Here is a 27,550-nt window from a genome sequence, read left to right as displayed (position 1 = left end):
AGACTCAAAGGGGCTTGCTTTAAACGTTTCCCTTGACTTAAAAGGCAAACTCTTGAGTTAATCCCACTGTTTATTGATTTATGGGCCCAAGGAAACCAAATCTTTTAATAACTCAATTATCAGATAAACGTAGCAGGCCTGGCTAACCAAAGCAAGGGGGCGGGGGTCGTACAGGAAAGGAGAAGTGAGGGAGGGAGAGGGGGCAGTGGGTTCTCTCCACGTTGCGTGGAGGCGGGGTGCGGGTGAGAGATGCTAAGCGCTCTGCTCAGCCCGGGCGCCAAAGGAAGGCCCGGAGGAGGGCGAAGGGCGAGGAAGGAGCCTGCGTAGCCCAGTAAGACAATTCCTACCCCATCACCCGCCTTTGGGAGCCTGAGGGTGGAGAGACTTCGTACCGGCAAAGGCGGGGGAAGCTTCCGATCCCCTGGACATTTCTAGGCCACTCGCCCTCGGGAAGCAGGCGCCCGGGGCGGCCGCTGGCAGAAAGGGGCTCGGGCAGCGCTGAGACCCCTCCCGCCTGCAGCCCGCGGGGCGCCGCCCCATTACCTACTGGAGCACCGGGCTTTCTCGGTCGCCTTAGCCCTTAGGGTGAGACCGAGGGCGGGAAGGGCCCGCGCGGCCCGCGGCCCCTCCAGCGGCTGATTCTATGTCCTCAACACGACTGGGCGCGAGTGGCCCCCACGCTCTCGGGACCTGCACAGTAAGAGCAAGGCGCGTCCATCGCGTCTCTCGCACGTCACACGCGTGGGGCGCGTTGCCCTGCAAGGAAAGGAGACGATGGTTTTCAGTGCGGTTTCTCCCGGCCTTTGGCAATCAGAATACGTCTAATGCAAGCGGCCAGGCCCTCGGACAAAGGCGCAGGCTTCTGAGCTGGGAAGAGATGGAGTGTCTACACGCTCCCTGAGGTCTAGTTCCCGGCCTTTGCACTCCTATCAACTCATCTATGGCTGAGCCCTGCACACCCAGAGGCCCCCAAAGAAGCTGACGTGGATGGGCTGGGGTCTGACATCAGCCATTGCTTGGGCCCTCCTGGTGGTCTGAAACCAGCTCCCTAACTCAGCCCCCCATAAAAATGTCAGTGCAAAACTCAGCAGGTTCCTAAATCCGACCCTCTAACCTCCCCCCTCCCCAGGCCAAGGCCCATGGGGCAGCAGACCCGATAGTCCCCGTGGGTCCTAACTGTAAACCCTGCAGAACAAACCTCTGGATCTTTATATTCAAGGGATGCTGCAAAGGTCCTAATGCCTACTTTGTTTAAAGAGATGCGTTCATGCACACTCTATTTAGAGACCTAGATCAACCACTCCTTCGCCCCTGGGGATTTCCCACTGCTTTGGGGATGGTGGGAACAATGGGTTTCAGATCTTATTTCAAGATAATGCTCAGGTGAAGCCCAAGAAAGGAGCAGGGCTGCCAGAAGTGAGAGATATTAAATGTATGAAACTTTATCCACTGGGAATAGTCCCAGTGTATCCAGACAGTAACATTCAAAGCTGAAATACATCTCCTTTCACTTTGCATTATTTTACCATTATTGCGAAAAACAAGTGCACGTCTGGGAGGGGGAAAAACGCCTCATTCATAAAGCATCTTGTAAGAAAGCAGTTGTTGCTGAAACACGGGAGCTTGCACCATCCCCCTCCCCGCGACCACTCGACCACTAGCAAAGCTGCTGCTTTCCCCACAATCGCCAAAGAGCCCAAGGAAATGGAATCCGTTTGAAAGGCAAGGCAATAATGTTAAAATATTGGGCTCCAAGAACACTTACTCCTCTCCCCTAAAATTCATTTAGCAGCTCCCCACTTCCCCGGAATTCTGTATTGAGGTATCTGTTAGCAACTAGACTCAAAGCTGCTTCAATCTCTTATTGGCCACTTTCTAAATTATTCCCTTTGAGCTTCTTTAAAGAAGTGCACCTGCAGAATTCTGACACACAGGCTGTGATTAAAAAGGGATCGGAATTTTTTTTTCTCTGTACCTTATAGATTGTGTAGGAAGCCCAAGTCCTCTTTGAAGAAGCTCATAAACCATGCGGGCAAAGCTTTGGAAAACAGAAGAGAATGAAATGGTACATACCCCTCCGAAGGAATTACATACTAATCAACGTATTCATATTGTGTTTGGGTTTTACTATTGTTCTTAAAATTGGTAGATGACACATATGATAACAAATGCAAGATGCTCTGTAGGCAGATGCTGGCAAGGCTGGGAACTAGTAACGTTTCGGAAAAGAACTGATGAGGAGTCTGAATCAACTTATTGGTCCGGATTTTCCTCGGCCACGGGAGCCTCTCCTCGGCTAGCCGGCCCGAGAGCTGCAGCCACCGCCTGCGTCCCCGCGGGCCTCCCGCCCCGCCCGCCCTCGCCCTCCCTAATTAAGCAAAAGGCCCGGAGTTGGGCCCCCTTGAGTTATGGACACAGGGCGGGGCGGGGGCGGGGTCACCGAGGGGACCACAACAGCGCACCAGAGGGCTAACCACACGCCTTTTCATCCCGGAAGATTCCCGTGACAGCCGGAGGGAGGGAGGGCAACGTAGAAAAAGGGTGGCTGGGAGAGGGGCGAGGTGAGGTGGAAGGGCGGGGACTGCCAGAGAGTTTCCTAAAAATATATTAAAAATTTAAAAAGTTCGTGCGTCTCAGTCAACCAGCTCTCAAAGCACTGACACCGACACGGTTTCTCCGATTTTCTTCCAATAAGTTAGAGTTTTCTCACGTTTAGTCTTATGTTTATTTTCCAAAGGGAAAAAAATCATGGTTTTCTTTTTATTATCAGTATTACTAAGCTCGAAAGAACCGAAGTGGAAAATCCGGACGGTTGTCTCCAAGTGTATCTTGAAATAGACACTGAGAACCGATACTGTTGCTCCGTGGTACGCCTCAAGTTTTTTTTTTTTAAGTTATTTAGCTTTGTTTTTTTTTTAACTTTGATTGTATGTGTATTCTACCTAATATAATTCTTCCAAAGCCAATCCAATATTTTTAAAGCTAAAATTAATTTTTTTTCTGTTTTCCTTTTGTATTTAAAACATTTTTCCTTTTTTTTTTAAGTTTTCATTTCCTGTGTTTCTCCTCCTTGTCGCCAGTTTTACTACCTGGGCCTTCCCCAGACGTGTGCCTGTTAGTGGTGGTGTTGTTCAAGAACATCTTGTCCATGCCTTTGAGCGCCTCGGTGAGATAGTTCTGCAGGGCCGTGAGCGCGGCGCAAATGGCCGGGGCGCCGAAGCCGTGCGTGATGAGGCTGAAGTGCGTGAGGCAGCTCTGGATCCCCGGCTCCAGAATGGGGCTGGGCCGGCTGTTTCCGATCGGCGTCCGGTCCTGAGCCAGCAGATCCGTAAATTCTTTACAAAGTTGCCTGCAAAGGGGCGGGAGAGGAGCAACAACAATAAGAAAGCAAAACAACAACAACAAAAAAAAAACACCCTCAGCGTCGTTGTCATTGACATTCGAAAGGAGACGCTCACACGAGCCCAGGGGCGCCCGGTCACGGGAGAGCCGGAGAGCGAGGCTAATGCGGGCGATTCCGCTCTGTTTCCTTTCCCAGCGTTCTCCCTTCTAGAGCAGCTGGGACTGGAAGGAAAGCGGGGGTGGGGATTTAGGCACCCCTTCCATCCCAAAGCCTGGCCTTTCCCCCCACCCCCTGCCCGTCTTTCCCCCCTTCATTCCAGGACTGCATAAACCCCCGTTTTGGGAAATGTGCTAAGCTTTAGCGTTTGATTTGCAATCTTCAGTAATTTTTAGCTCTTACCTGACAGTTCCTCTAAAAGCCCTTTCCCCCTCCTCTCCCCTGCCTCTCCAACCTCTTGGCGATCAGACTCAAAAAGCCGGGAAAGAGTTAGGGCCCTGGGCCACAAGCCTGTCCCTGGCACAGAAGCAGATTGCTGGAGCCTTGCGTGGCCCAGGGCAAGCAACTGTTTATTCCAGGAGAGAATGCTGATTCCATTCACAGCAAAAAGCTGTTTACCTGCAGCATTTGAGAAGGGAAGTATTCCCACCACCACCACCCCCCGTTTTCCCTTTCTTTTAAAGTATAGGCTACCGAAGATCTTTGTACAACAATATTGTTGTCCATATAAAAGGATTCCCACATTGTTTAAATAAAACCTAAAGGTAGATGGTTAAGACTCCAGGGAGGGTAGAATTTTATTGTTGAAGGTTTTTATTTCAAGGCACTGACAATTTAGAGGAATCTCCCAGCCTTAGAAACCCTGCATGCCTAACTATGGACTAAACTTATTTGAGAAATTTTTGATATATAGGAGGTGGAAAAAAGGATTTTAGCCCTGAAGGTCCAGTGGCTTGGTTCACCTTGTGGTCAGAGGTATGGCATCCCAAAGGTCATAGCCTTTCACAGGCTGGCAGACTTCTGCCAGCCTGCCTCCACCTGGTCTCCAGGGTGGTGAGAAAAGAAAAACCACAGAACGCCAATCACAGGCCTCCCTGGGATAGTCTGACACTTGGTGACACCTGGCCTGGCCAACAGGTGAATAGGGCAGATACCTGGAGGCCCATGTCAGTGACCCTGGGGCACCTCTTCCCAGGGGATTACTCCCAGGAGGAGAAATGGCCAAATTAGATGGGGAATACCTCCTCCCCAACCTGCAGCAGCCAGAAAAGGTGTTTGGTTTTAAGGCTGATGGGTAGAGGACACTACCAGGAATCCTCTCACTACTCTTTCCTCTGTTCGAAATGCATACATACATCCTCCCAACCAGGAAGAAACGGGTAACAGTTCTGACCTAAATAGGGCAGTTCTTAAGCCAGAGATACCTCAGAATCATCTGTGGGGATCAAATACACACATCCAGGCCTCCACCCTCACTGATTCCCACTCAGGGAGCCTGCGGCTAGGTCCACAAATAATTATCTTGAAAATGCTCCCCAGCTGATTCTGATACTCCCCCCAGGTTAAGAAGTGCTGGCCTTAAGAGAAGCCACAAGCACCCCTTAGGGAAACCACAGAGTTGTTTGTGGAATCCTGTCATCTAATTTAGCCACTTTAGTTTTATTTTTTCCCCAAAGTACCTTTACTCTTTTATAAAGCACCAACAGTTCCCCTGCCACTAGCCACCAGGGCAAGGGGTAAGAGGGCAATCTACTGATAAAGATCTATTATATTGCTAGTTGGTACATCAGAGGAAAGCCTTCTAAAAAGACGGTGGGTGCCAGGTTTTGATCGTTGGAAGAGATGGTTAAAGGCTTTCCTGAAGTTTGTACTCATTACCAAAGTGCCAAAAAGGAAATGCTGAACTGAGGAGAACAAATGCTTAGAGTCAAACATTTTAAATCTTCAAAGCCCAAACCAGGGTCTGTAAGCAATTAAAGTTCTGGGACATTAATATTTTTTGACCCTGCGGAAAGGGGCAATCAAATTCCAATCACGTCTCAAAAACATCTGGACAAATTTGAGCAAATGATTTTTCAGCCTTCCATATATTTCTTTAAATTACGCTGTCAACGTAACAAACCGCGTCCTCCAGCACTAAATAAATGAGCGCCGCTGTTTGGGCCGCGCCTGCGAGAGAAACGTGCGGGCGCACGCAGCGCCGCCCACTGCAGGCTTGAGCCGGCCATAAAACACCAGCAATATGACATCGAAGCCAAAGACAGGAGTAAATCAAATAAATAGAAAACCCACTGTAAAAGTTCAAATGAGCTCTTAGACCTAAATTTAGCCAGAGATTTACTATTTTCCCCTCTGGAGTTGTAGTAAATTTTACGTCTGTGGAAGATGCCAAACAGCAACGTTGGAAAGAGAGTAATTAGAGCTGCGGGTAGAGACGGGTGAACGTGGGTGACATATAGACACCCTGAGCGAGCACGCGTGGCTGTGTGGATAAGACAGGGAGATGTGGATCCCCCGGAGAAATATGCATCCAGGGATGCAGGAAAGAACTGGAACAGGGACCCAACCGGAAAAGGTCTGCCTGCCATCCCCGGGGTTGGGGATGTGAATTGTAAAAAGCCTGGATTCGGATTAATAAAGCCATCCCTCTCAGGAACTAGGAAATAGAGAAAACACACAAATACGAAGCCCATAATCGACGCTGAGGGGTGGGTGCGGAGGGGGGCGGAGCTGGGAGGGTTCCCTAGCCAGCCAGCCACGGGCTTTCCACCACTGAGCTGCTTCCCTGCCCCACGGAGGAAGTCTGCGCTGCCGCTCCCACCGCCTCCTCCCAAGCGAGGCGGCTCCGCAGGTTGGGAGTCTGGGATGAGGACCACGAGTCCAGGACACTCACTTGGTGGCCAGCAGCATATTCTTCCGGGAGTGCAGGTCACTGGGGTCCGTGTGCTGCCGGTTCAAATACTCAGAAACAGCTTTGGCGGGAAACTCCGTTTCGCAAATGTACCCAAAATCCCGAGCTAAGTGAACAGCCTCTCCTGAAAAGACAACCGCAGTGGAAATAATCAGCACCCAGTCCCTGACCATCCCAAGGGCAGGAGGCGTTCCCTGGTCAATTCTGTTATTATTTACAAAAGAGGCCAACTGTTAAGGGTTAATAGCAAAGATGAGACAGATGCCCAAACTAAACGTGGTTCACAGACCGTAATTAACGTTGATGGAACAAACTTTGTTCCTGCCGCTCTTTCCAGCCTCTCCCTGATCGTCCTTCCAGCCAAGTCCTAGCTAGACATCCCCTGAACAGCTTCAGGTCTCCCACACCCCATGCTTTGTCTTAAGGGAAAGGAGGGCAGGCACTCAGGAGCCACCTTACAATTGCACCTAGATAGACAGTGAGCTGGATAGTCAAGCCAGATTCCCCCTTTCTTTTTAAAAGCATGTTACACCTGCTTTAAATAAAATGTAAAAGTCTTCCTATCTTTTGTATCTTCCTATAATAACTAATATATACAAATATAGATCCCTGTGTGTCTATGTCCACATATATTAAAGAATATGTAAATCGTATATGGATCCATCCCTATCCAGCAATGAAATATTTATTCTTCTTGTCAGTTTCCTGCCAGTTAGGTTTCAGGTTTCTCCTCTTCAGAGGTTCCTGACATTATTCTCTTACTTAAGGACTTTCTACTGCACAAAGGTGACACAGCAGCTATAGAAAACCTGGACAGCTGAAAGATTCCTTAACTTATGTGGAAGCCCCTTTCGAATAAAGCATTATTGCCCTTTAAAGCATAGCCTTCGGGGTTCAAGGGAAGATCCCGACATGAAAAAGAGATATGTTGAATTATCCCATACCAACGTTATTTTTAAGGAGCATGACTTACTTTTAATCATCATTAGCATAGTAACCAAAGACTTCAGGTACAGTGCTTACAACAACTCATAACACTGAAAACTACCAAATGAATATTGGCATTTCAGTGTTTTCCAGTTTCCTTCCTTTTCCACCTAAATCCGTCTTGGGCTGAAATTACTTTGACTGCTTTTCAAAATGAAGATTGTGATATCAGCAATACCTTAAAGGGCAAAAAGTAAAACCCCCAGGCTAAGAGTCAACCACTAATAAATGTGGTCGAGAAATTTAGTGACCGCTGTCCCTGGGGGTAAGTTTGGGCCAGGCAACTTTGCCTTAAAGATAGCAAAGTGCAATGCCTGTAAATGTGATGGCTTTATTGTTGCTGCCTAAATATTCTAAGATCCCCTCCTCTAAAAACTAACTCCCCACAGGAGTGTCATTATATCACATCCATAAAAATAGAAGAAAAAACCAAGACCTACATGTTAGACTCTAGAGAAAATTCTACAACTCCCTCCATTAGGTCCATCTGCCTCTATTTCCTATCCCTTCCACATCCCACAGATTCAAATGCAGATCCTCTTGTTCTAGACTGTGGAGAAGATCCTGTTTATTACATATCATAAATATCATCCGCAATCCCAAAATGATGAGCAAATTAGAGTGTGCTTGTTATAAGTATGGGCCTTTAAATTCACAGCTGAAGATCATACACGACTCCCCTCCATGTTTCCTCACTCCCCACCCCATATTTTTCCTAGGTCACTGGTCTTATAAAGCTGTATTTCAATAACAATAAGTCCCAGGTAATCAGCAGGAGATAGGGGCCCTGAGAGTGAAACGAGTTTTAAAATAACCATTAGAGGTCATGAATGCAATAATAGTTTCAAAAATCGACTGTGTTTTCTACTACTGACGACTCAGAGGTAAAATCTGGGAAGGAGAAGGTGTATTGAATGCATTGCTTCTTACAGAGTTACTCTTGCAGGAGTTCATACAGAGGGTGTTTCAGGCACCATGTCCTGCACCTGGCGGCAGAGACGGCCCCCTACTCTGGCTTGGAGACTAGGCCTGAGCACTCTCCAGAGCTCAGGGACCCTTGCATTGTCCCTTGGCCTCTGGACAATTGCCGCTCCCTCTAAGTAAAAGGACCTTTGAACTTCTCTCCAGCAATCACTTGACATCCAACTCAAAAGGGCACAACAATTGCAATGATTTCCAGTTAATCATAAAACATGTAAAATGTCAGGCTTCAGCCGACAGTTAAGCTCCACCACTTCGTGAAATGGCCAAACGTCTTGCTTACCTTCCACCAGGGAGGTGAGTAACGTGACATTTGCTGCCTTGCGCCTGCCCGCGGGTAAATTCAAACCGATTTTTTCTAGCCTTTCTCGCAAAGATCTCCCCCCATTTTTCGATTTGGCTCTGAAATTGCAAGAATTAACATTCTGATTAACCTCAGAGTGTTCCTGAAACAAAGTTTAGACTTAGCAATCTAAAGCCCAGTGGAGCTTGAAGAGGTTTTAACTTGAGGTTAGCACTTTTTTTTTCTTCCTTTTGGTTATTTGCTGATAGTTTGCTGAGGTTTGCTTAATTTCTGCAATACAGAGCATAAAAAACATTGAGTCGTTTACTTTTTTATCTGGTGAGAAAAAAAAAAGATACCAGATGGGAATAATTAGGGTGTAGGTTGTCGGTCCAGAGAAGGTAGAAGTTGCACATTCACAAGCCCAGCTCTTTCCTTGTCATGGAGCCAGTGAGGTGAGCAGAAACCGGGCAAGTACAACCTTGCCAGAAAAGGGGAAAGAGCTGTGTGGTTCAGAAGGAGAAGGCTTGGCCTAAACAGATGGGCTTTGAGAGGAAGAGGTCAAGAGTTGCTATAAAATGGAATTGGGTTAAAAGGGGAAGGAAGACTGAAACATGAAACTAATGACGATGGTAATCATAATAACACTAAAACTAGCATTAGAGGGAGTTTAGTTATGTGATAAGCACTTTATATGGATTATCTCACTTAATCGCATAGTAAGTTTCATACACCCACCATCAATGCCCAGGGGTGACTGAAAGAAACTTCCACATCGTGGGGCTCAAAGGACTCAGTTGAAAACTGAACTACAAAGTAGACCAGAGCAAAAGGACTCAAAGTGAGAAAACTCTGTGGGTCACACCCTTACTGCTTCCCAACGAACCCCCTTTATGTGCTAAGGTCTGAGCAAAACTACAAGAAATAAACAGTTACTCTGACCTCTCTTGCTGTACTGTTCACCCAGCCACTTTTAGGAAAGAAAGGGACTTTCAACCCCCAAGGTAGGCTAACTTGAAAAATTCATCTCATGCAATGTCACCTTCATATCAGGGACACTCACCAAAGCGTTCAGGCGTTAGCAGGGACTTTTGGGGAGGCTTTGAATCTTAAGATAAAAGCCACCTCCTTCCCCAGTTTCCACAAGGAGTCTATAAGATTGTCTTTCTCCAATATCGGGGAGCATATGAATAGCCCCAAGGAATAACTGTCAATACTTCTAAAGTGGTGTCATTGTTATTACTGGTGGTGGTACTGAAGAAAGGAAGTCACACAAGTCTAGAACAGAGCTTTTCAAACTGCGGGGCACAATGCATTAGTGGGACTGGACCAACTTAGTCGGCCGCCAAGTGCACTTTCAAACAAAGTAGAGATCAGAGTACATTGCAGGTACGAAAGGGGTTGCTCCATGAAACTCCTGTTTTAAGTAAGTTTAGGTTGTGGGTCCCATTCAAGGTAGAGAATGCCTCGAAGGGTCCTGGGGATGGGGAGAGGGGCGCCAGGTGCCGGGCAGTGAAAGTGGAAGGTTCCCAGGCCCGCAAGGTGAGCGGAAGGGCGAGGCGGCGCGTGCGCGGGCGCGCCGAACACTTGGCGGCCGCTGCACGCACTTAGGGATCCGGTTGCTAGGCAACCGCGCAGTATAAAAAGTGGTTGATACGGGGGGTTACCTTCTGAGGACGCCGCCGAGGAGAGACGCATTGAGGCATTCGGGGGGCGACAGCCGTCTCTGAACTTCCCCCACAGTTACTTTGTATTTTGAAGTTGAACTGAGCAGAGACAAACGGCCGGGGACAGAGCAAAACACCTCACCGGTGTTGACAGACATGCCTCCCAGGAAGCCATCCTTATTCATCATCAGCGAAGTCACAGATTTGGGAGGAACCGGAACTAGAGAGGGAGAAAAAAAATGCCATAAAGGTGACCGGGTTTCGATTCTGGTGACCGGCCGATAGAATGTGTCGCTGAGTGCGCAGCGGGCGAGGCCACAGGGCAGGATCCAAGCGGAAAGCTGCAGGAGGTAGTGTTTGTTCCCGTGGTTCTGCGGTGCGTTCAGAGCACTGTGTACAAACAAATGCAAAAGCCATCACTCCTCTGGAAACCTACCCCATGCGTGTGGACATGTGAGAGTCGCTTGCCGCTGTCCCGCTCACTACACAAATCAAGAAAAACAAGCAGCCCAGAGTTTGGATTGTGCTGTGAAACCTGGCAGATTCGATTCCATCACGTGCTGGCTGTGTGACCTTAAACATCTCACTAAACTTCTCTGAATCTTAGTGTCCTCATCTGTCTCCTGATAATCACATTTGGTGCTAAAGCCTGGAGGTGATCATCCCTATCAATGATATAAAATAGTAATACCAATGGTCTTTATGGGAACCCTTTCCTCCTCTCCCATTGGACACAAATCTATGGTCATCACTGGCAAGGATCAGGAGGGTGGGCACCATCTGTCACCCTGCCCAAGAACAGCCAAGTAATAATACCATTAAACAGGGGAGTTGGGCCCAAAAGAGCTGCTCATCTCTCTACAGTGGATCCCATTCTTTCCAACATCCTAACAACAGATTCATTTAGAAATGAACCCAAATGCTCCTCTCCAGTGAAAGCAATTCTGCGGTGACATGAATTTTGTTTACAAATTAATGTAAAGCACCGGCTGGTGATTGTTTGGAGCAGTTATGATTTACAACAGGTGCCCTGATCAATCAACCAATCACTCTAATTCATGTGAGCAGCGGTCTTGCCTTGCCCCAGTTGTTTCATTTCGGCAAGTAATTGATAACAAACCGCACTCAAGGTATGTTTTATGCGGAAGTTAATAAGAGCTGACAGCTGGTTGCCACTGCTACCCAGGCGCATTCAGTCTCTTCAGCCTGTATTTCTGTTTAATTGTGTTTCAGTGTCATCTGCACCTCAGGAAGAGGCGGAGCTTGATAGAACCAGAGGCTGGGAATGAGCTGGGAATGAGGAACAGTGAAAGGTCAGCCTCCCAGTTCCCTGACAGTCTCGCTCCCTTGGACTTCTACACTGCTGATGCCCATTTTTCTTCTGCAGGCTCTAGAAGCCACTGGGCAGGCAACATCCCCTCCTGGCTTGCCCTACACCTTAGCTACTTCCATTGGGATCTGAAGCCCCTCAAGCACTATTTGGTGATCACCAGTCCAGGGGATTTATGCAATGTTTCTGGCATGAAAAAGGATGCTTCCATTCCCCCTCTTTCATAAAGACTCTGTCTCATTCTGTAATTCTAGTAAGAGAAAGATATGCTCTTTCTACCATCTGGAGCCTAGAACCCCACACACCAGATAAGTTACATAACCTCCCTTGTCTAGAACAGACTAACCACCCTGAGGGTTCTTGAAACAGCTTATTCTCTCTACCACAGATCCTAGCACTCAGACCTCCATGATTATTTAGAGACTCCTAAAAGCCAGGTAGGTCCCAGATCTTTTATTCCCTATGAATTGCATTTGGCCCCTTACAAACACCTGTAGAAAGGGCTTTCTGAGGAAAGTGGATGGGAAGACTGAAGCATTCCCTTTTTCTACTTCTTAGTAGACATTCTGGGATTTCTGGATCTGTCTACAGAGTCTGTCTCAGGGCAGATGAATGACGTTAGGTACCAGAGTGAATCTTCTGCCCCGTCAAGGAGGTGGTGGGGAGTTATGGAGGGAGCTTTCTTCTTTCTGATTCTCCTCATCATAGTCTCATCAGTGAAGTGCTTCTCATTTGAGAGTGAACCAATGCAAATTTGAAGTGTATTAAATAAATTTGAGTAAGATATGGATTTAAGTGACTTACTTAAAAAAACAGTGATTGGGGTGGGAACACCCTGTCATTTAATTATCTTGCACAATATCCACATCTATTTTAATATGTCTTTTTTTCACTGCAGTCCTGATTTCTATATTTCAGATTCATATTCAAGCACTATAAGCAAATAATATATAATCATGGTAACCCTGGGAAAACTTTTCCCCAAAATATAGACGGCCCTTTGTAGTTTTAACATGGTATGAACTACAGAAATAAAATGTATAAAAAATCTCATCTTTGATATTCAGCAACATTTTAAAATTTAAATACTATTTAGAAAGAATATATTAATGGCTTGCCCTACACCTTAGCACTAAGCTGAAAACAGTAAGTTCAGTTCCTGTTTCCCAGACTGGATAACTGAGTATCTCCTGAGAACTGGAATTTTACCTGCTTTTCACAGTCCCAGGCGCCAAATCTCTTGAAAACCTAGGTCTATAGAGACATTTTATAACCTGCCCTCTAATTTCACTATTGTTAATTGCCTGATTTACCAAAACAAGAGCAATTTCCTTTGGGGAATGTATATCACTCCCTCCCAAGGGCTGTACCTTTCTGCATATACATTATCACCTAAATATCACCCACCCAGTCAGCTCCCCTCAGCACTCTGCTGTCTAAGGGGAGGAGGAAGAGGAGGGTGGCGTTGTTTTTTCCCCTCAAAGACCAAGACTATTTGAGCAGAGGTGCTTCAGGTTACATTTCTATTTTCTAATTTAAGTATCAATCTTGTTTGCACCCTCTACTCTCCCGTCCTCAGGTTCTAAACCTCTCTCCCACCCGGGCCTTTGTATTGGTCCCCTAAACTAGACTCTACATATTTCTTGTCCCTACGCTTTTCTAAGTCCATTCTACCTTCCCCACCACTCTCACACATGCTTTCCTCACCTGATTAACCCCATATTTTATTCTCTTTGTCTTTTCCCTTCTGTTTTCCTCCAGCTTATCAATAACCCAGGGAGCAACAGGGCCCGGTTGATTTGTTAGTAATTATGAGTGCACTGCCCCTGCTCACGGAACCCAGAGATGACTAAGATAGGTTTAAAGCGACAGCAGGAAATGGTAAGGAAATGGAGCATAGCAAAACTCAGCGTGAAGCTTTCAGTTCTTTACATGTTTACAATTTTCTGTGCATACATTAAAACTGGGAGGTTTTTTTTTTTTTTCTTCCTCTTCAGTTCTCAGTTGGATAGCATGGCCAACTTCTGGACGTAACACCTTCCAAATTTGCTCCCCTCTCTTTAAACTTGCATTATATGGGAGGAGAAGAAAAAAAGGTTTAAAAACCGATCAATATTTCATTACAAGGACTGGAGTTTTATTTAAGAGAGAGGAGGGAAAACTGGAGAAAATCTTATTCATTAGTGGACTCTATAGAGCCCAAGTGTTAATAAGTTAGCTCTTCATCTTTATTCTTTAAACTTAAGTATGAAATCACAGCTTTGAGATCTTTGTGTCTGACTGGAGGCAGGTCCTCTGTGGGTCTGACCTGCTGGTGGGAGAGAAGGAAGAAATGAACCCATCTAATAGATTGAAGCATAAGTCCCTCTGTAATGCACCTGGACTTAAATATGGAAACTACACCAGGAAGCCACAAGAGGTAGAGCATTGCTTGAAATAATTATTTCTCACCAGCAGATCACTGCTTTCCTCATACTTGCATTGTTTCTCATCTACCTGCAGGCTAAATGTTATTCCACATGTATATAAGAGCATGTGTATAAATGTGAGCACTGAAATCCTGGAAAGAAAAATAAAAGGGTTCCCACAGAGAAAGCTGGAACATAAAAAAAAAAAAAATACAAACGTCCAGTGTTGGCATCCTTTAGGGGCAAAGCCTAAGAGGCTGAGTTAGGTCCCATCACTTACTCGGTGTGTGGGACCTTGAGAAAATCATTTGTCTTCTCTCTGTCTCAGTTTCCACACTGGGGGGTGGGGATGGGAGTTGGAGAAGAGTGTCTAACCTTTCCAGCTTTGAAATTCTATGAACTCTGATTTCTCCCTGGGTGGCTGGAAACGTAGCTGAGAGTCTCTAGTTGAATAAATACCAATTGGGATCCAAGTCAGCTCTGGAAATGTGAACCTCTCCATTTGAGAGGAAACTCATACCTTTCTCAAAGGCTCCAATAGATTCAGAAGGAGGAATCCCAACAGAACCCCTTGTAATTGAAATTGGCAATTTCTATATCTCCCCCCACCCAGAGAAAATCCACACCAATCTAAGTGTTTTTGTGGGGAAGGGGCCAGAACTAACGGGGAAAAAAGTGGGAGAGAACAGGAGGTTGAACTGAAACTAACCAAACAGGATATCCCTAAGACCAATGAAAATGCCCCACAGTCACAACATTTGGACCTTGGACTCCAGCCACTCTGGCCTTTCCAAGAAATCCCAGCATCTTTTCTGCTACCTAAGGCGTCAAGCCGATTGCATATTGGCCTCTAATTGCACCAAAAACTTTTTCTGAAAGCCTAGGTGAGCCTCCTTTAGGTTAGGCTGTAGGCTGGTGGCAGTGATCATTTACATGAGCTGGGCACCACCCTGCCCCCTCCCAGCCCAGATTCCTAATCTTAATGGAACTGAGAGTTAACAATGATTTTTTAATGTCTCGTTGGATTTTTAGACTGTTAATGCACCGAATCCTTCTCATTATTACTTTATTGATTGCTCATGGACCAGCCCCCTTCAAATCGTATTAACCACCCTCTGCCGGTTTAGATTAGGAGAGTTTAAAAAGCACCTTTCATTACTCCCCCAACTCCTGCCATGGAGTTGAGACTCGCTGGCTTAATGGGAGCTCTAATGGGGCAGCTAAGAGGAGAGGGGCCCCCATCCCTGACGATTGCATTAATAGCTCAAAGGGGGCCAATACAGAAAATTAGCCGTAAATGAGCTCTGGAGATCTTCAAATGAAAGAGCCATTTATCACGCTGGCTACCTTCACTCCTCTCGTTTGCTCTCTCTACTGGGAACAACTCATTTCCTCTTAACTAAATTACTTCAGAAATGTCAGCTAAGCCCAGATAGCAGACATAACAAGAGAGCTCACCTACCATCTATGGGGTGATAGCAACACGGGTGAAAATTGGACTGGTTAAATTTTAGGGGGGAGACCTTCCATAATAATTAGAGAGAGACACACACACAGAGACATATATCCTTTATGTCTTAAGTCTTCCGCCTTCAATACATCACACAGAAGCAGAGACACCTAAACCTGGGCCAGTCGCTGCCTTTTTTATTAATGAGGTAGAATTTTTTAAATCTCTCTAAAAGCCCATTAGAAAACACACAAAGCAACCTAGTCCCTTGCCAGTTGTTGAAATTTAGAATATTTAGTTCAGGAAACGTTCTCACCTCCTCTTTTATGAAATTAATCTCTGGGAGTCATCCCTCATAAAGGTGGCGGAGGGGCAGAGACGGGAGACCAGAGGGCAGGGAAGGAGCTAATGAACCCATAACCTTATTTTAAGTGATTCACAGTGATCTAGAAAAGTAAATCAACCACTTATTCCTCTTTTGCCCATGGCTCTCCAAAGATAAAAATATATTAGTATATTTTCATCATGTAATAAAGCAAATACCTGAAATATTAAATAATAGAATTGACCTCACACTTTATATTCATACCACACTCCCTAAATCAATAAAATGACTGGGGTGCCACTTAGATACTTTAAGCTGCACATTTTTAAAAAGAGATTCTGGAGGCCATAAGAAGTACTCTGCGTTTCCAGAACAGAACCAGTGACATTAGTCAGCATTCTCCTCTTCTTATTCCTGGAGATACCCATATACATACATATTCACATTTCACTGACAAACATATACAAGCCCTGAAACCAAAGCATCCCACATCTAAGAATATTTTCAGCTCCATTTTGTTAGGTAAGCTACGTTCCAAATATTTTTATTGGCCTGGCTGTTAAGAACATTTCTGATTGGTCATCAGTTGGGCATGCCCTACAGCCAGCCCCAACGCTGTTTCTAGGATACAGAACCCTGAGCTAAGGGGTTCTAGCTTTCCATGAAAAGGGACGGAAACTAAAACAGAAAAGAAACCAAGAAAGCCAATGAAGAAGCGCCTCTCCTCCTCCCCATACCCACCTCCCATCAACCAGCAATTAACCAGAAGAGAAGACCCAGGAGGAAATGGTGAAAGTGAGCTGTCAAATCAAAGCACGAGCCTGAGTGTCCCAGCAAAACCAAACCCTGGCATTAAAAACCGTAACGATACTATCTAAAGAAGAGCAGGAGAGATGTTTGGAGCAACACTTAAAATAGTTTTGCCCCAAACCCTACTAGTCTTCTTGGGGATATTACGTTCCAAAGCCAAATGGCGTCATTTCAGGTACAGCTTCCGCCTCCCACCTCCCACCTCTCAAAGCGACTTTTTCTGCTTTTGTGAGAGAAGAAAATTGAGAACACCTCACCCTGTTTGGAATCCTTCCTTCACAACCCTCCTATTCTACCAGCTTGATTCTGCATTACTTTCTGAAGCATCTTTTTCTCTTTTACTTGTTTTTGTGAATGTCCTCTGGCTCAAATGAATCAGAAGTGACTGCAGCTAGGGACTGTTGACACCAGACAGAAGGACAGGCCTTCTCCGGCATCGATAAGAAAGGGTTATAGTAGTTAAAATTGTAGCTCCAAATACCAGTTCTTGTGATAATTAAAGATTGCACTGTTTACACATTCAAACTCCTAAATTTGTGGCGTGTGAGTGACATTCGGGCCTTTCGGCAGGCAGCCATCCTAATCGCCAGGCATTCTCTCAGTGACTGTCAGAGAAGAGGGGGCGGGAAAACTAAGCAGCTGCAATACGCCCGAAATGAGTTATTGTAATTACATTTAATTAGTTTAATTAGTTAATTATTTTGCTTACAGCTGTACAAGAGACTGCAAACATTTGTTAATATCACATGCCCTTTAACAGTATGGGGTGATTCCACAGTCACACTAAATCATGAATGCATATGTAGGAAGATTGAGAAATGTGCAGAGCCGGGCTCAGCTTCTCAGGAAAAGCATATTTAGCAACACATTTGGCACAATTTTAAAAAATCAGAAGAAACAACTCATAAAACACAGAGAACTGGGAACAAAATGACCACGCCAAAAATACAAAGGCCAAGAGAGAAGGAGCTACCCCAATGGCATAAGGTTTAGCTCCACAAACTCCAGTTATCAATGAAATAACTATAGCATATTTTTGAAAGCAGTGTTTCCCAGCCAGTTCCATACGTGATGGTAGTTCAATTATTTACAATGTATCTAGAATTGCTAGCGAAGGTACCGTGAGAAAAATGGCAATAGTTTCTGTTCCTCTGTCTCTCTCATCCGGGTTTCTCCCTGCAGTCCCCCACCCCCATTCCTTCTTCCCAACAGGCATTTTCATCCAGATAGTCGCTGTGCTATGATTGTGAACACACATTTGTGTCTTATAAAATAATGAAACCCTTCAAAGTGAAAACTCATCATAAAGACATGAACGTGGAGGAAACTTTTCTTACTTTGTGGGGGGAAGAATCCATACCTTTTTTTATGACAGACTGGTCCAATAGATTCATGCCGCTGTTATTGGCATCTTCAACTGACTGTGAATATAAAAACATCACTATTCAAATCGACTGGATATTAAAGAATCACACTCATAAATCATGTCATTCCAAACTGGAGTTGCTGTTATTTCCATTTATATTAATTCACAAAGGGAGGTTTTATTATTATCATTATTACCTCCAAATGGACACAGAAATGAAATTCACCCAAATTATAAATTCTTCCAATGGAAGAAGAGGAAAAAGGAAACTGTGAGAGACATCTGGGATGCAGGATTGGTTTAGTTATTACATTAAACATAGATATTACATAGACACATAAACTTTTATATTATTTGCTCTTATGAGTTGTGAAAATCTGGCGGCACTGAAGGATTTTCACCAATATTAGAGCAATTTCTGTTTTCTATGCTATTCCAGTGCATCTTAACCCCAGAGTCATTTTACAAATACATAATAGTTTACATTATAGGATTTTAATTAAAGTCTGAGCAATTTGGAATGGAATGCAAACAGCAACACATAGGAACACGTCTGCAGGCTGTCAGGACCACACACCCACTGCAGTTCACACACATCCCTGTGCTGGGTGAGCTTCCTGCTGCAGGACAATCGCTTGCGGGGGACCTGCACAATCTACTCCCCTCCCAACCCTGCCACCTCTGCTACCCAGCAAGAAGCACACCTGTTAGGAAGGCAGTAACTACAGACACACCAACATACACACACACACACACACACACACACACACACGGAGGATCTCCCAGTCAGCACCTGGGTAATGGCAAAGAGCATTCACCTTCCTTGCCATTTTCATCCCAGAGAAGGAAAGTTTCGACCCTAGATGTTGGCTGCATCTCAGAGGGGAAATAGCTGTTAGAATGATATTCTTACTGTCAGGATGCACCAGAACAGGGTTCTAGCCGTGTATCCCAGGGCATCCAAAGGCAGTGGATTCCCTCCCCCTACTCCCAAGAGAAAATCAATGCTAGGCCTTTCTGCCATGTACAGCTGCTTTCCTTGATCCTTAGACACCTATGTTTGGACTAATCTGTCACCCACTCTACAGAGGAGTAAAAAGCAAAGGGCTTGTAAGGGGGGTTGTGTTTAGACAGCACTTCCCACCCACTCAAGCTGCGTCCCCAGACAGGGGGTGTGTTCATTACAGAAAGAGACTGTGTACCCCAAACAAGCAGCACATTAGAAACGAGATGATCTAATCATGGAGGGGTCATGTTCATTTGTTTCTTTCCGTTTTTCATAGCCACTCTTCTGTTCTCAGAAAGATGGGGAAAATTGTTATTCTCCGTAAGGACCATTTTCCATGCATGCCATCTCCAACTTAAGAAATAGTACAAAGCTTAAAAAAAAAAAGAAAAAGGCTTCATGTAACTTGTTCGGAACTCCCAGCAGACCCCACCATGCACGCGGGCGCGCACACACAAGATTCACGCCTTTTGTGCTCACGTGTCTACAGTGGCGACGTGTCCACGCAGAACAGAAATATCCGCCTGTATCTGTGGGCGGGCAGACCCGCGATCTCAACAGGCTCCGGACCGTGAGCGCCCACACCTCACCCTCACGTCGGTACGTGAATATGTATATACGCCTCATCAGCGACGTGGGGTAGTTGTGGTAGTTAATGAGAAGGCTCTTGTCTGATTTTCGATCTAATTACGGACGCCTGCTGGGTTTTTGTACAGGATATTCACGCAGCATGCTGGCGCTTAATCGTCACAGGGAGGATCGTAAAGATTTAATTAGGACTGCATGCGGAAGCCCAGAAAACGACTCAGACTCGTAATTACTAGACTTCTTTAGTTAAAAGTGATACCAGGGGTTGCTTTAAGACACTAGGGTGTGTTTGAGTGTGTGTGTGTGTGCGTGTGTAGGGCTTTGACTTAACATCCTTATATGTTTACACTCTTAGGTAGTAAAGGTGATGAGAGGTTAGGAGCAAAGATCGGAAGAAGGAAAGAGGTGTTCACAGCAACTAAACAAGCTCCAAACTAGGTGTCACCTCACGCTCTCTTCTTTCTGATGCTGTTTTTCTGAGTTTTAAACACCGCCCCCCTCCCCACGTGCGCGCTCACACACACACACACACACACACACGCACACACACACACACACAATGGGTAGAATGTAGCATACCCAGAACCCAAACAGCGATTTGCTGGTTTAATAGCCCCTGTGAGTAAATTGAAAGAGAAATTGACAGGGTTTTATAGTTTCATTAAAAAAATTATTAGAAGCATTTGGTTAATTAGCTCTCCTCATTTGCTTCTCTCACGGTCGGGGCGGTGGCCCCGCGTGTGTGTCTGGGTCACACAACATCTCCCCCCAGCCCTAGGCCAGGTGAGCACCGCTGGGTGTGAGGGCCCCCCGGCCTGGCAGCGCCCTGGGATCTGCCTGATCCGCGGCTGAATTGGGTAGGGGGATCCAGCACACACAACAGGCCCTTGAGATGGAACGAGTGACTGGGGTCCAGGCTGAGGCACCCCTGGTCCCTTTTACAGACAGGTGGGGCGCAGCCCACGCATCCCGTAGCTGCAGGAAACGCGAAACGCTGAAACCGCCATCAGCTCCTGCAACTTTAGCCGCCGCCCCCCACCGCGTTCCAGATCCCTAAGTCAGAAGTGGATCCTCCGGGACTGGACGGAGGAGGCAGAGCCTCTGGATTCGAGGGTCTGGTCCTAGGTCCATCTCTTCCCCTGTCTTTCTTTGTCACCTGCCCCGTGTCACGTCAACCACACCCCAGCCTCAGGACGCCTGTCATCGCGGCGGAGACAGAGATCGCCCCAGCCCCTGTCGTTCCCCTCCTGGGACAGGCGCGGAGTGTATCCCCCGAGACCCCTTGCAGTGAGGGTCGACCCGAGAAAGTCCCGCGGGCCTCCCCACCTCGCCAGGCGACCTGCTGGGATGCATCCGGGGAGGAACGGGGAAAGGTGGGGTGGGCGGGGAGCAGCGAGGGCCCTGGGCCTGCGCTGTCTCTGCTCTGGGCTCTGTCCACCTCCCGGGTCTGAGCTCCGGCCACAACTCCGACAAGGGTGCTCTCCCAAATGCACATCGACCTGGCCCTGTTTTTCTCTGGCCCCTTGCATTTGACCAAAACACTCCAAACCGCTCACGATTCTCTCTTTCAAAAAACAAAAAACTAAAACCAAAGAAATCTGTTCCCTCTTTGGGCGCAATCCCTGGGTTCGGTCGCCTAAACCACTAGGCCTGCCGAGTGTGGTGACACGGCCAGTGCAGCATTGCCAACAGCAACGCTGATGAGTTGATCCACTTTCATTATCTAGCACTTTGAACCGTACCCAGAAAGGTTAATTTAAAAACTTTTCCCCCCAGACATATATTACCCCAATGCATTAAAAAAAAACGATTAAATATTTCCTTTCTCATATGATATTCTGAAATGAGCATTATCTCCAGACAGGGACAGTTAAGCTCGGCTAAATCAACAAAACTACCATTCTTATGACTATGGGTAAATCCAGCCACAACTCAGGTGATTCTGTCATTTTTGGAAATATTAAATAACTGATTTCCTTGAAAGCAGTAAACCATCATAGACTACACACAGACAGCATTTAATTCTGTCCCCACATTTTAACTGTTCAAAATACATTTTCTTCAGCAAGGTAAAGAGGAAGGACTCATGCACCCTTTCGCTTTCCCATATTGTTTTCCTTTTCTTCAGAGGTATGTCCATAATGATGCATAATATATACAACCATGCCAATGAGACCGAAAGATCCATTGAATACCTTTCAACCATATTTATCTTTTCTGGAGACTATTTAAATTAGGGAGGAAAAGGAGACCTGCTCAGAATCACCCAGAGAGTTTTTATAAATCATTTCTTTGATGTTTCTTTGTTTAGTTTAACCAAGTATTCTCCACCAAATCAGGCTCCATTGTGTAGGTTGCAGATGGGATAGTGAGTGGGTGGGGGAGTGTTTGGAGCCTTTTAAGAAACAAACATATGATGCCTCTTCAACTGGGGTGGTGACACTGGGGAGAGGGTATTAGTGGACAGGAGGACTGGAGAACATTGCTCCACAGTCGTTTAATGGTCCAAAGGGGGAAAAGAATCTCCAAAATCACATGTGTCCTCATGAATTCCCAAACAGAATTATGACTTTCTGGGTCTCTCCTCACAGATCTTCCATTTCTCACATGATGACCCTGGAACTCAATTATCTTGGAAAAGGGTTCAACAGCTTATGGGACATTCAAAGTAAGACCTGGCTTGGACAAAATAGCACATGTTTTTCTTCCACTGTGCATTGTCATGCTTAACAAAGTCTTTGCAAATCCAGCAAGAACCTCTATAGAGGTCCCTGCACCTCCACGCTGTAGCTTCAGGCAGTCAGGGCTCCACCTGCCATGTCAGGGGGCCCAGGCCCACTGCTGGGCATGCAGAGCGGGTGGGTTGGGGAGGGCACCCAGCTTGCTCGCACGAAGCGCAAGAAAACAGGAAGGAGTCTCATAGCTAAGGCAAGACAAAAACATCTAGCCTTGATTCTGATGATCCTAAACTAGCAAAACACACATATATTTTTCGCCTTCATTCTTTCATTTCTAGTGCTTCTAGCCTTCATCATCGGACCTCCAGAAATCGCCACTAGAGAGCCATACACGTATACACACAGTTCCGTACGTGGTGTCCAGCTGGTGCTGTTCTAAAGATGCAAACTACCTCCCCCAAAGGAGACACAGCTGTCCCTCCCTGCGTGTCCCCCCTCCCGGGGCATTTGTTATTTGTTTACTGTGTGTTTGTTTGTGTGCCGTTACCTGGACGTCTTCCATCCCGGGGTGGCCGAGACCGTGCAGCGAGAGGCTGTCACCCATGCCCGCGTCCAGGCCGTGGTGTGCTGAGTGCAGGAGCACGTCCGGCCGGCGGACCGAGTGGTAGTCCCTCCGGGGGTCGAGGCCCGAGAGCTGGGGCAGGGCGGCCCGAGGCTGGGGCAGGAGAGAGCCGGCTTCTGAACCCACTTCTTGCCGCTGTCGCTGTCCCCAGGGGTGCTGCTGGGGCTGGTGCAGGGGGTTCAGGGAGTAGGGGTCGTTGACGTGGGAGTAGGGGTCCTGGCTCTGGTGGTAGGGGAGCGGCTGGTAGGGGGGCGGGAAGTAGGGTGGCTGGAAATCTGACGACGGCGTGTGGGACAGCGGCGGGGCGCTGGAGTAAGGTCCTTGGGACACCGAGCCCAGCTGGGAGAGCCGTGAGCTGTGACTCGGGACGCCATCGTGCCGGTCCTGGGAGCAGAGAGAAGAAAGAGAGAGAGAGAGAAGGGGAGGAAAAAATACAATCGACAAATGGAGAAGCCCGCCTTTGGCATCTTCTTTTTCCCGGGATAGGGGACGCAAGAGTCTGAAACTTAGACTCCCAAGCTGACTCAGAGGGTACATGATTTCAGCAATTCCAAATGTGAGGCTTTGGGGGGAAAAGGGGGAGAATCACCCACTTAACCAACATCTAAGCCCTCTGTTGGGGTGCAAAGCCGGCAAAAGGGGTGAGGGTAAAGTAACAGTGTGTATGGGGGGAGATTCTCAATTCCCTAATGAAAAATACAGGAGTCTGACATAGGGTATTTGCTCTTCTGGGTGTTTTAAACTATATTTTCCTAACTCTTCCAGAGGCCCCAAAGCATGACAAATAAAACTTCATACTATTAGCTGTGCTGTTCCTCTTCCTAACCCAGCCGGCTGACCAGGAGCTCCCCACACGACTTGGTCATTCCAGGAGACCCAGGAATCTGCCTGATCTGAGTTTCCAGTCCCCCTCCCTACCCAAGAGGAATTAAATAATTTATGTAGTGTTTGATTGAAATGGATCTCATTCGAAATCATATCCTGAGTCGCTGTTAAAGTTGAACTGTGGTTCGCAGGAGTTTTTCTAAGGTTGCTTTTCTAAATATATCTATTGCTGTCCTACTCCAGGGAATGAAGATGAAGGACCTGGGGTTGGGAGGGGGAAAAAAAAACGAACAAAAAAAGGCCCAGACAACTTAGCGCTGGTCCTAAGTGGAGTGCTAAACTCAGTGAAAAGGGAGGGGGGGAGGTGTGTGTGTGTGTGTGTGTGTGTGTGTGTGTGTGTGAGTTTCTCCCTCTCCTCTGTGGAAATGCCATGGTAAAGTCCCCATGGTTCTTTTTGGAGAAATAGTCACCTAAATTTCCAAACTGCAATGGCAAATAAAAAGTTTTTCTGTTCGGCCTCCCCCCCGCTCCCCAGTTGACTCATGGAGCTCAGACGAACACACAATGCAGAGAAGCAGCTGCAGCCTCGTCCAATTATGGTGCTAAATTACCAAGCCAAAGGCGCTCGAAGGAAGACAGAGACGAGAGAGTGAGACTGCACACACAAGAGACAGAGACAGAGAGACAGTAAGAGAAGGGAGCATGCAATTCTGGTACAACGTGAATCCAGACTCACCATGGATGAATAGGTGTGGACTAACATCTGGAAAAAAAAGCCTGGTTACTTCTCAAAATCAAACAATGATTAAAAAAAAAATCAAGGAGTCCAGCAGAGAAACGAGCTGGACACAGGAGCCGAGCTTGAGGTGTTTCCAGGACAAGCCATCAAAAAAAAAAAAAAAATTTACCCCCCCCAAACGAGATTGGCGTCGCCTGTCACACACACACAGAGCTGTTCATCGGTCTCTTGCTGTTTTTTTGGCTTTTTTCTTCTGCGGTTCTTCGGGGCTCCAGAAGCAGTCCTCTTCCGCCCGAAGCTGGGCTCAGACTGCTCGGCCGCCCCTTCCTCCCTCCGCTTGCCTACACCTCCTCATAATAATTGATATTCATGACTATTAATATTACACGAGTACTTTAAAGGGAGAATGGAGGACAAATGGAGCGTGAAGCAGCAGCGGGCGCAGAGCTCCCTACTATTGTAAATGACGTTCATTCAGTGGAGAATTACTAGATGTAATCAGACGAGGGGGCTGGCGAAGGCAGACCGGGGAAAAAGTTTAGCAGGAAAGAGGCAGAACTTCAATTAACTGAGCCGGGGACGCGCGTAAAGCAGCCCCTGCTCCCCTGGACCAGGCGGTGAGGGAGACAGCATCGCTGGGGGCTTGTGCAGAACGTAGGTGTCCTGGTTTCTGGAGAGGGACTTTCCTACTGGGAAGAATGGATCGCCCTAGGTGCTTCCTGTGCAGATTAAAAAACAAAATAAAAAGGCGTTGCCTCCTCCTTTGGAGGGGAGAGCAAAGTAAACCGGTGGGCCCGGTTGTTTACAGTGACGTTTGCAGACTTTCACGCATACTGGAGATTATGCTTATTTATTAAAGGAGAGAGGCGAGATGGGGGCTTTCCATCCCTCGTGCAGCCTTTCCCTCTTTAGTGCTTCTGCAGTCTGTGATTTTTTTTACTTCAATTTAAAATATATGCAATCAATCTTCAAGTACACTAAACTTATCCTTTCCAGGCAAAGCCAGGGGCAACAGAAAACCTTTTTGGATGTTTCAGGAACCCGTTCAACTGGCCTAACTGCCATTTCTGTTAAAGTTCAACCTTTCTCCCGACTTAAATAGGCTCCTTCCACCGGGCTGCGGGTTCTCCTATATTTTTTGAGCAGAAAAATTAGGCAGATAGGAATACCTGCAGGCTTTTCTCTCTCTCTCTCTCCTCTCTCTCTCTCTCTGTCTCTCTCTGTGTCTCTTCTCTCTCCCTCCCCCTTTATTCTCCCCTCTTTCCCTCTTCCACTCCACCCCTCCCTCTTCCTCCCTCCCTCCCTCCCTCCCTGCTTTCTTCTCTCCCTCCCTCCTTTCCCATTTAGCCAGTCTACCTTCCAGACTCTTAGAACGAGTTTTACCCTGCTTACTTTTCGGAACCCAGTGAAGTCCCTCTCTGTATACCCTGAGCTATTTACACCGTGGCCCCTTCCCCACCCGTGCCAAGCCCACTTCGGGCGCTCACATTCTTTAGGACAGTTCTAGCTCCTTCGAGTAGACCATTATCCCGCCTGTTAAAGAAGGAAGAGGAGGCCGAACAGAAACAAACCCCACCAGGCGGAGGCGCGGCTCTTCGTTACAGTCAATACACAACCACAAAGAGGAGAGGAAAGCCCCAATCATCATTCCGCAGAAAGACGAATCTCCTCTCTCCCTCTCACCTCTCTCTCTCTCTCTCTCTCTCTCTCTCTCATACACACACGCACACACACGCACACACCCCCCAAAATCAAGATTCGGGGCTGGGCAGAGCTGCGAGGCTCCAGGCGCGGGCGCCGGGCGCTGCTTGCGAAACTCAGCCGGGCAGCGGCGGGGCGCGCGTGGGCTCCGCGGAGCCGCAGTCTGGGTCGCGGGGCTGGGCCGGCGGCGTCGGGAGGAGCCCGTTCCTAGCGTACGCACGGCGGCTCCCTGCCCGGCTTTCAGGAGTCGTCCCGGAGCCGGCGGGATGGCGTGTCCCCCGCGGGGTGGGGATCCTCTTGGCGTCCCATCGCGACCGCTTCGCCCGACCGAGCGCTTCCCGCGCCGATCGCTCGAGACTTGGCTTCTCGTGTTCCCTCCCCTCTCCGACTTCCCCTCCTTCCGACCTCCGACCGCTGCCCGCTCGCCAGCTTCTACCTTCCCCGTCCCTTACTCCTCTGCCCCTTTCTCTTCGCCTTCCGCCAAGTTTTTCTTTCCCGCTTCCCTCCCCCGACGTCTCCTCGGAGTCTTCGCTTCCCCGCTTCCCCTCACGCCTAATTCGGGGACTCCCAGGCTGGTGAGCTCGGAGCGAAGTTCCGCGGTCCTGGGCCGCCGTCCCCTCTCCGCCCGGCAGCCCGGCCCACGCGCAGCCCCGCAGCCCCGCCGCTCCGTCGGCGCCCGAGACCCGAGCGCACGGCCGGCGCGCCCCGCCCGCGTGGAGGCAGGCTCCCGCCTGGCTTCGGGCAGCATCTCCACCCGCGTCTCCCTGTCCTCAGCGGTAAAGAATGGTGCGCACTCGACCCGGGCAGAAATTTTCGTTAAAAATGCTAAGACATGGGGTGGTTTGGACGCCCCGACTCTCAAAGAAGCAAAACACGAGAAAAAAAGAAAATTAAAAAATTGTCTGTTACGGCTCCTTGGCTTGTGCTCTCTCTACATCCATCTATCCATCTGTCCGTCTATCCGTCGACCTCCCTCCTTCTATATGTTCGTCCTCTACTGGGATCCGTTGGTTATCGATTTCAAAAATGTTATTGAAAATAAAAATTAAAAGCTCGAATCTGTTACGAAGTAGTCTTGAAAACCTAATTCTCTCCCACACTCAAAACGTGGAGAGCCTCTGCCTTTATCAGTCTCTATTTTCTCTGCCCACATTCACTAGCACACTGCTCCCCATCAGATACTAAAGGGGGGGGGCGACGAAGAAAGAAAAATAAAATAACAAAAAAAAGAGAAATCCCCTAAGTTAAAGTCGTCAGATTTCCACCTTAAAGTCCTTTTTCAGAATAGCGAAGTTTCCCCAAGCCAGCTTTTCTAAAAGTTGGAGAAAGCTGAGAAAACCGACCGGAAATCTACGAGCAAATAGCTTAAAAATATAGATGAGTTGGGGCTGTCAAGAAGCTCAAATTCTCTATCTGCAAAGCTCTAAGGTGCAACCGGGGGTGTCGGCTCACCTCATAGATATCTTCGTACTTGACATTCTCCACGAGCTTCCAGAGCATGATGGCAGCCGGGTCTCTAGGAGGTGAGTGCAT

At 47.4% G+C, this 27,550-nt stretch overlaps 1 protein-coding gene across 3 annotated transcripts; it reads right to left on the bottom strand.

The window, feature by feature from the left end:
• Window positions 1–733: 733 nt before the first annotated feature.
• Window positions 734–27,550, bottom strand: TFAP2B (transcription factor AP-2 beta; the record flags this gene model as incomplete). 3 transcript variants are annotated; one of them, XM_081246931.1, is made up of 8 exons in its annotated part: window positions 734–756; window positions 3,090–3,349; window positions 6,234–6,375; window positions 8,503–8,621; window positions 10,170–10,389; window positions 17,853–17,913; window positions 22,678–23,136; window positions 27,470–27,550. In XM_081246931.1, the coding sequence occupies 8 exons, from the start codon at window positions 27,548–27,550 to the stop codon at window positions 734–736; spliced, it is 1,365 nt and encodes a 454-aa protein (XP_081103057.1). The 3 variants fall into 3 exon arrangements, with proteins under 3 accessions (XP_081103057.1, XP_081103055.1, XP_081103056.1); XM_081246929.1 differs by lacking the exon at window positions 734–756 and adding an exon at window positions 24,314–24,340 and having other exon boundaries at window positions 2,488–3,349; XM_081246930.1 differs by lacking the exon at window positions 734–756 and having other exon boundaries at window positions 2,488–3,349.

Source organism: Mesoplodon bidens (assembly GCF_964165515.1).
Source record: "Mesoplodon bidens genome assembly, chromosome: 10".
Taxonomy (NCBI): Eukaryota; Metazoa; Chordata; class Mammalia; order Artiodactyla; family Ziphiidae; genus Mesoplodon; species Mesoplodon bidens.
The sequence above is the reverse complement of the archived record's forward strand: the minus strand, read 5'-3'. Positions and strand labels throughout refer to the sequence as shown.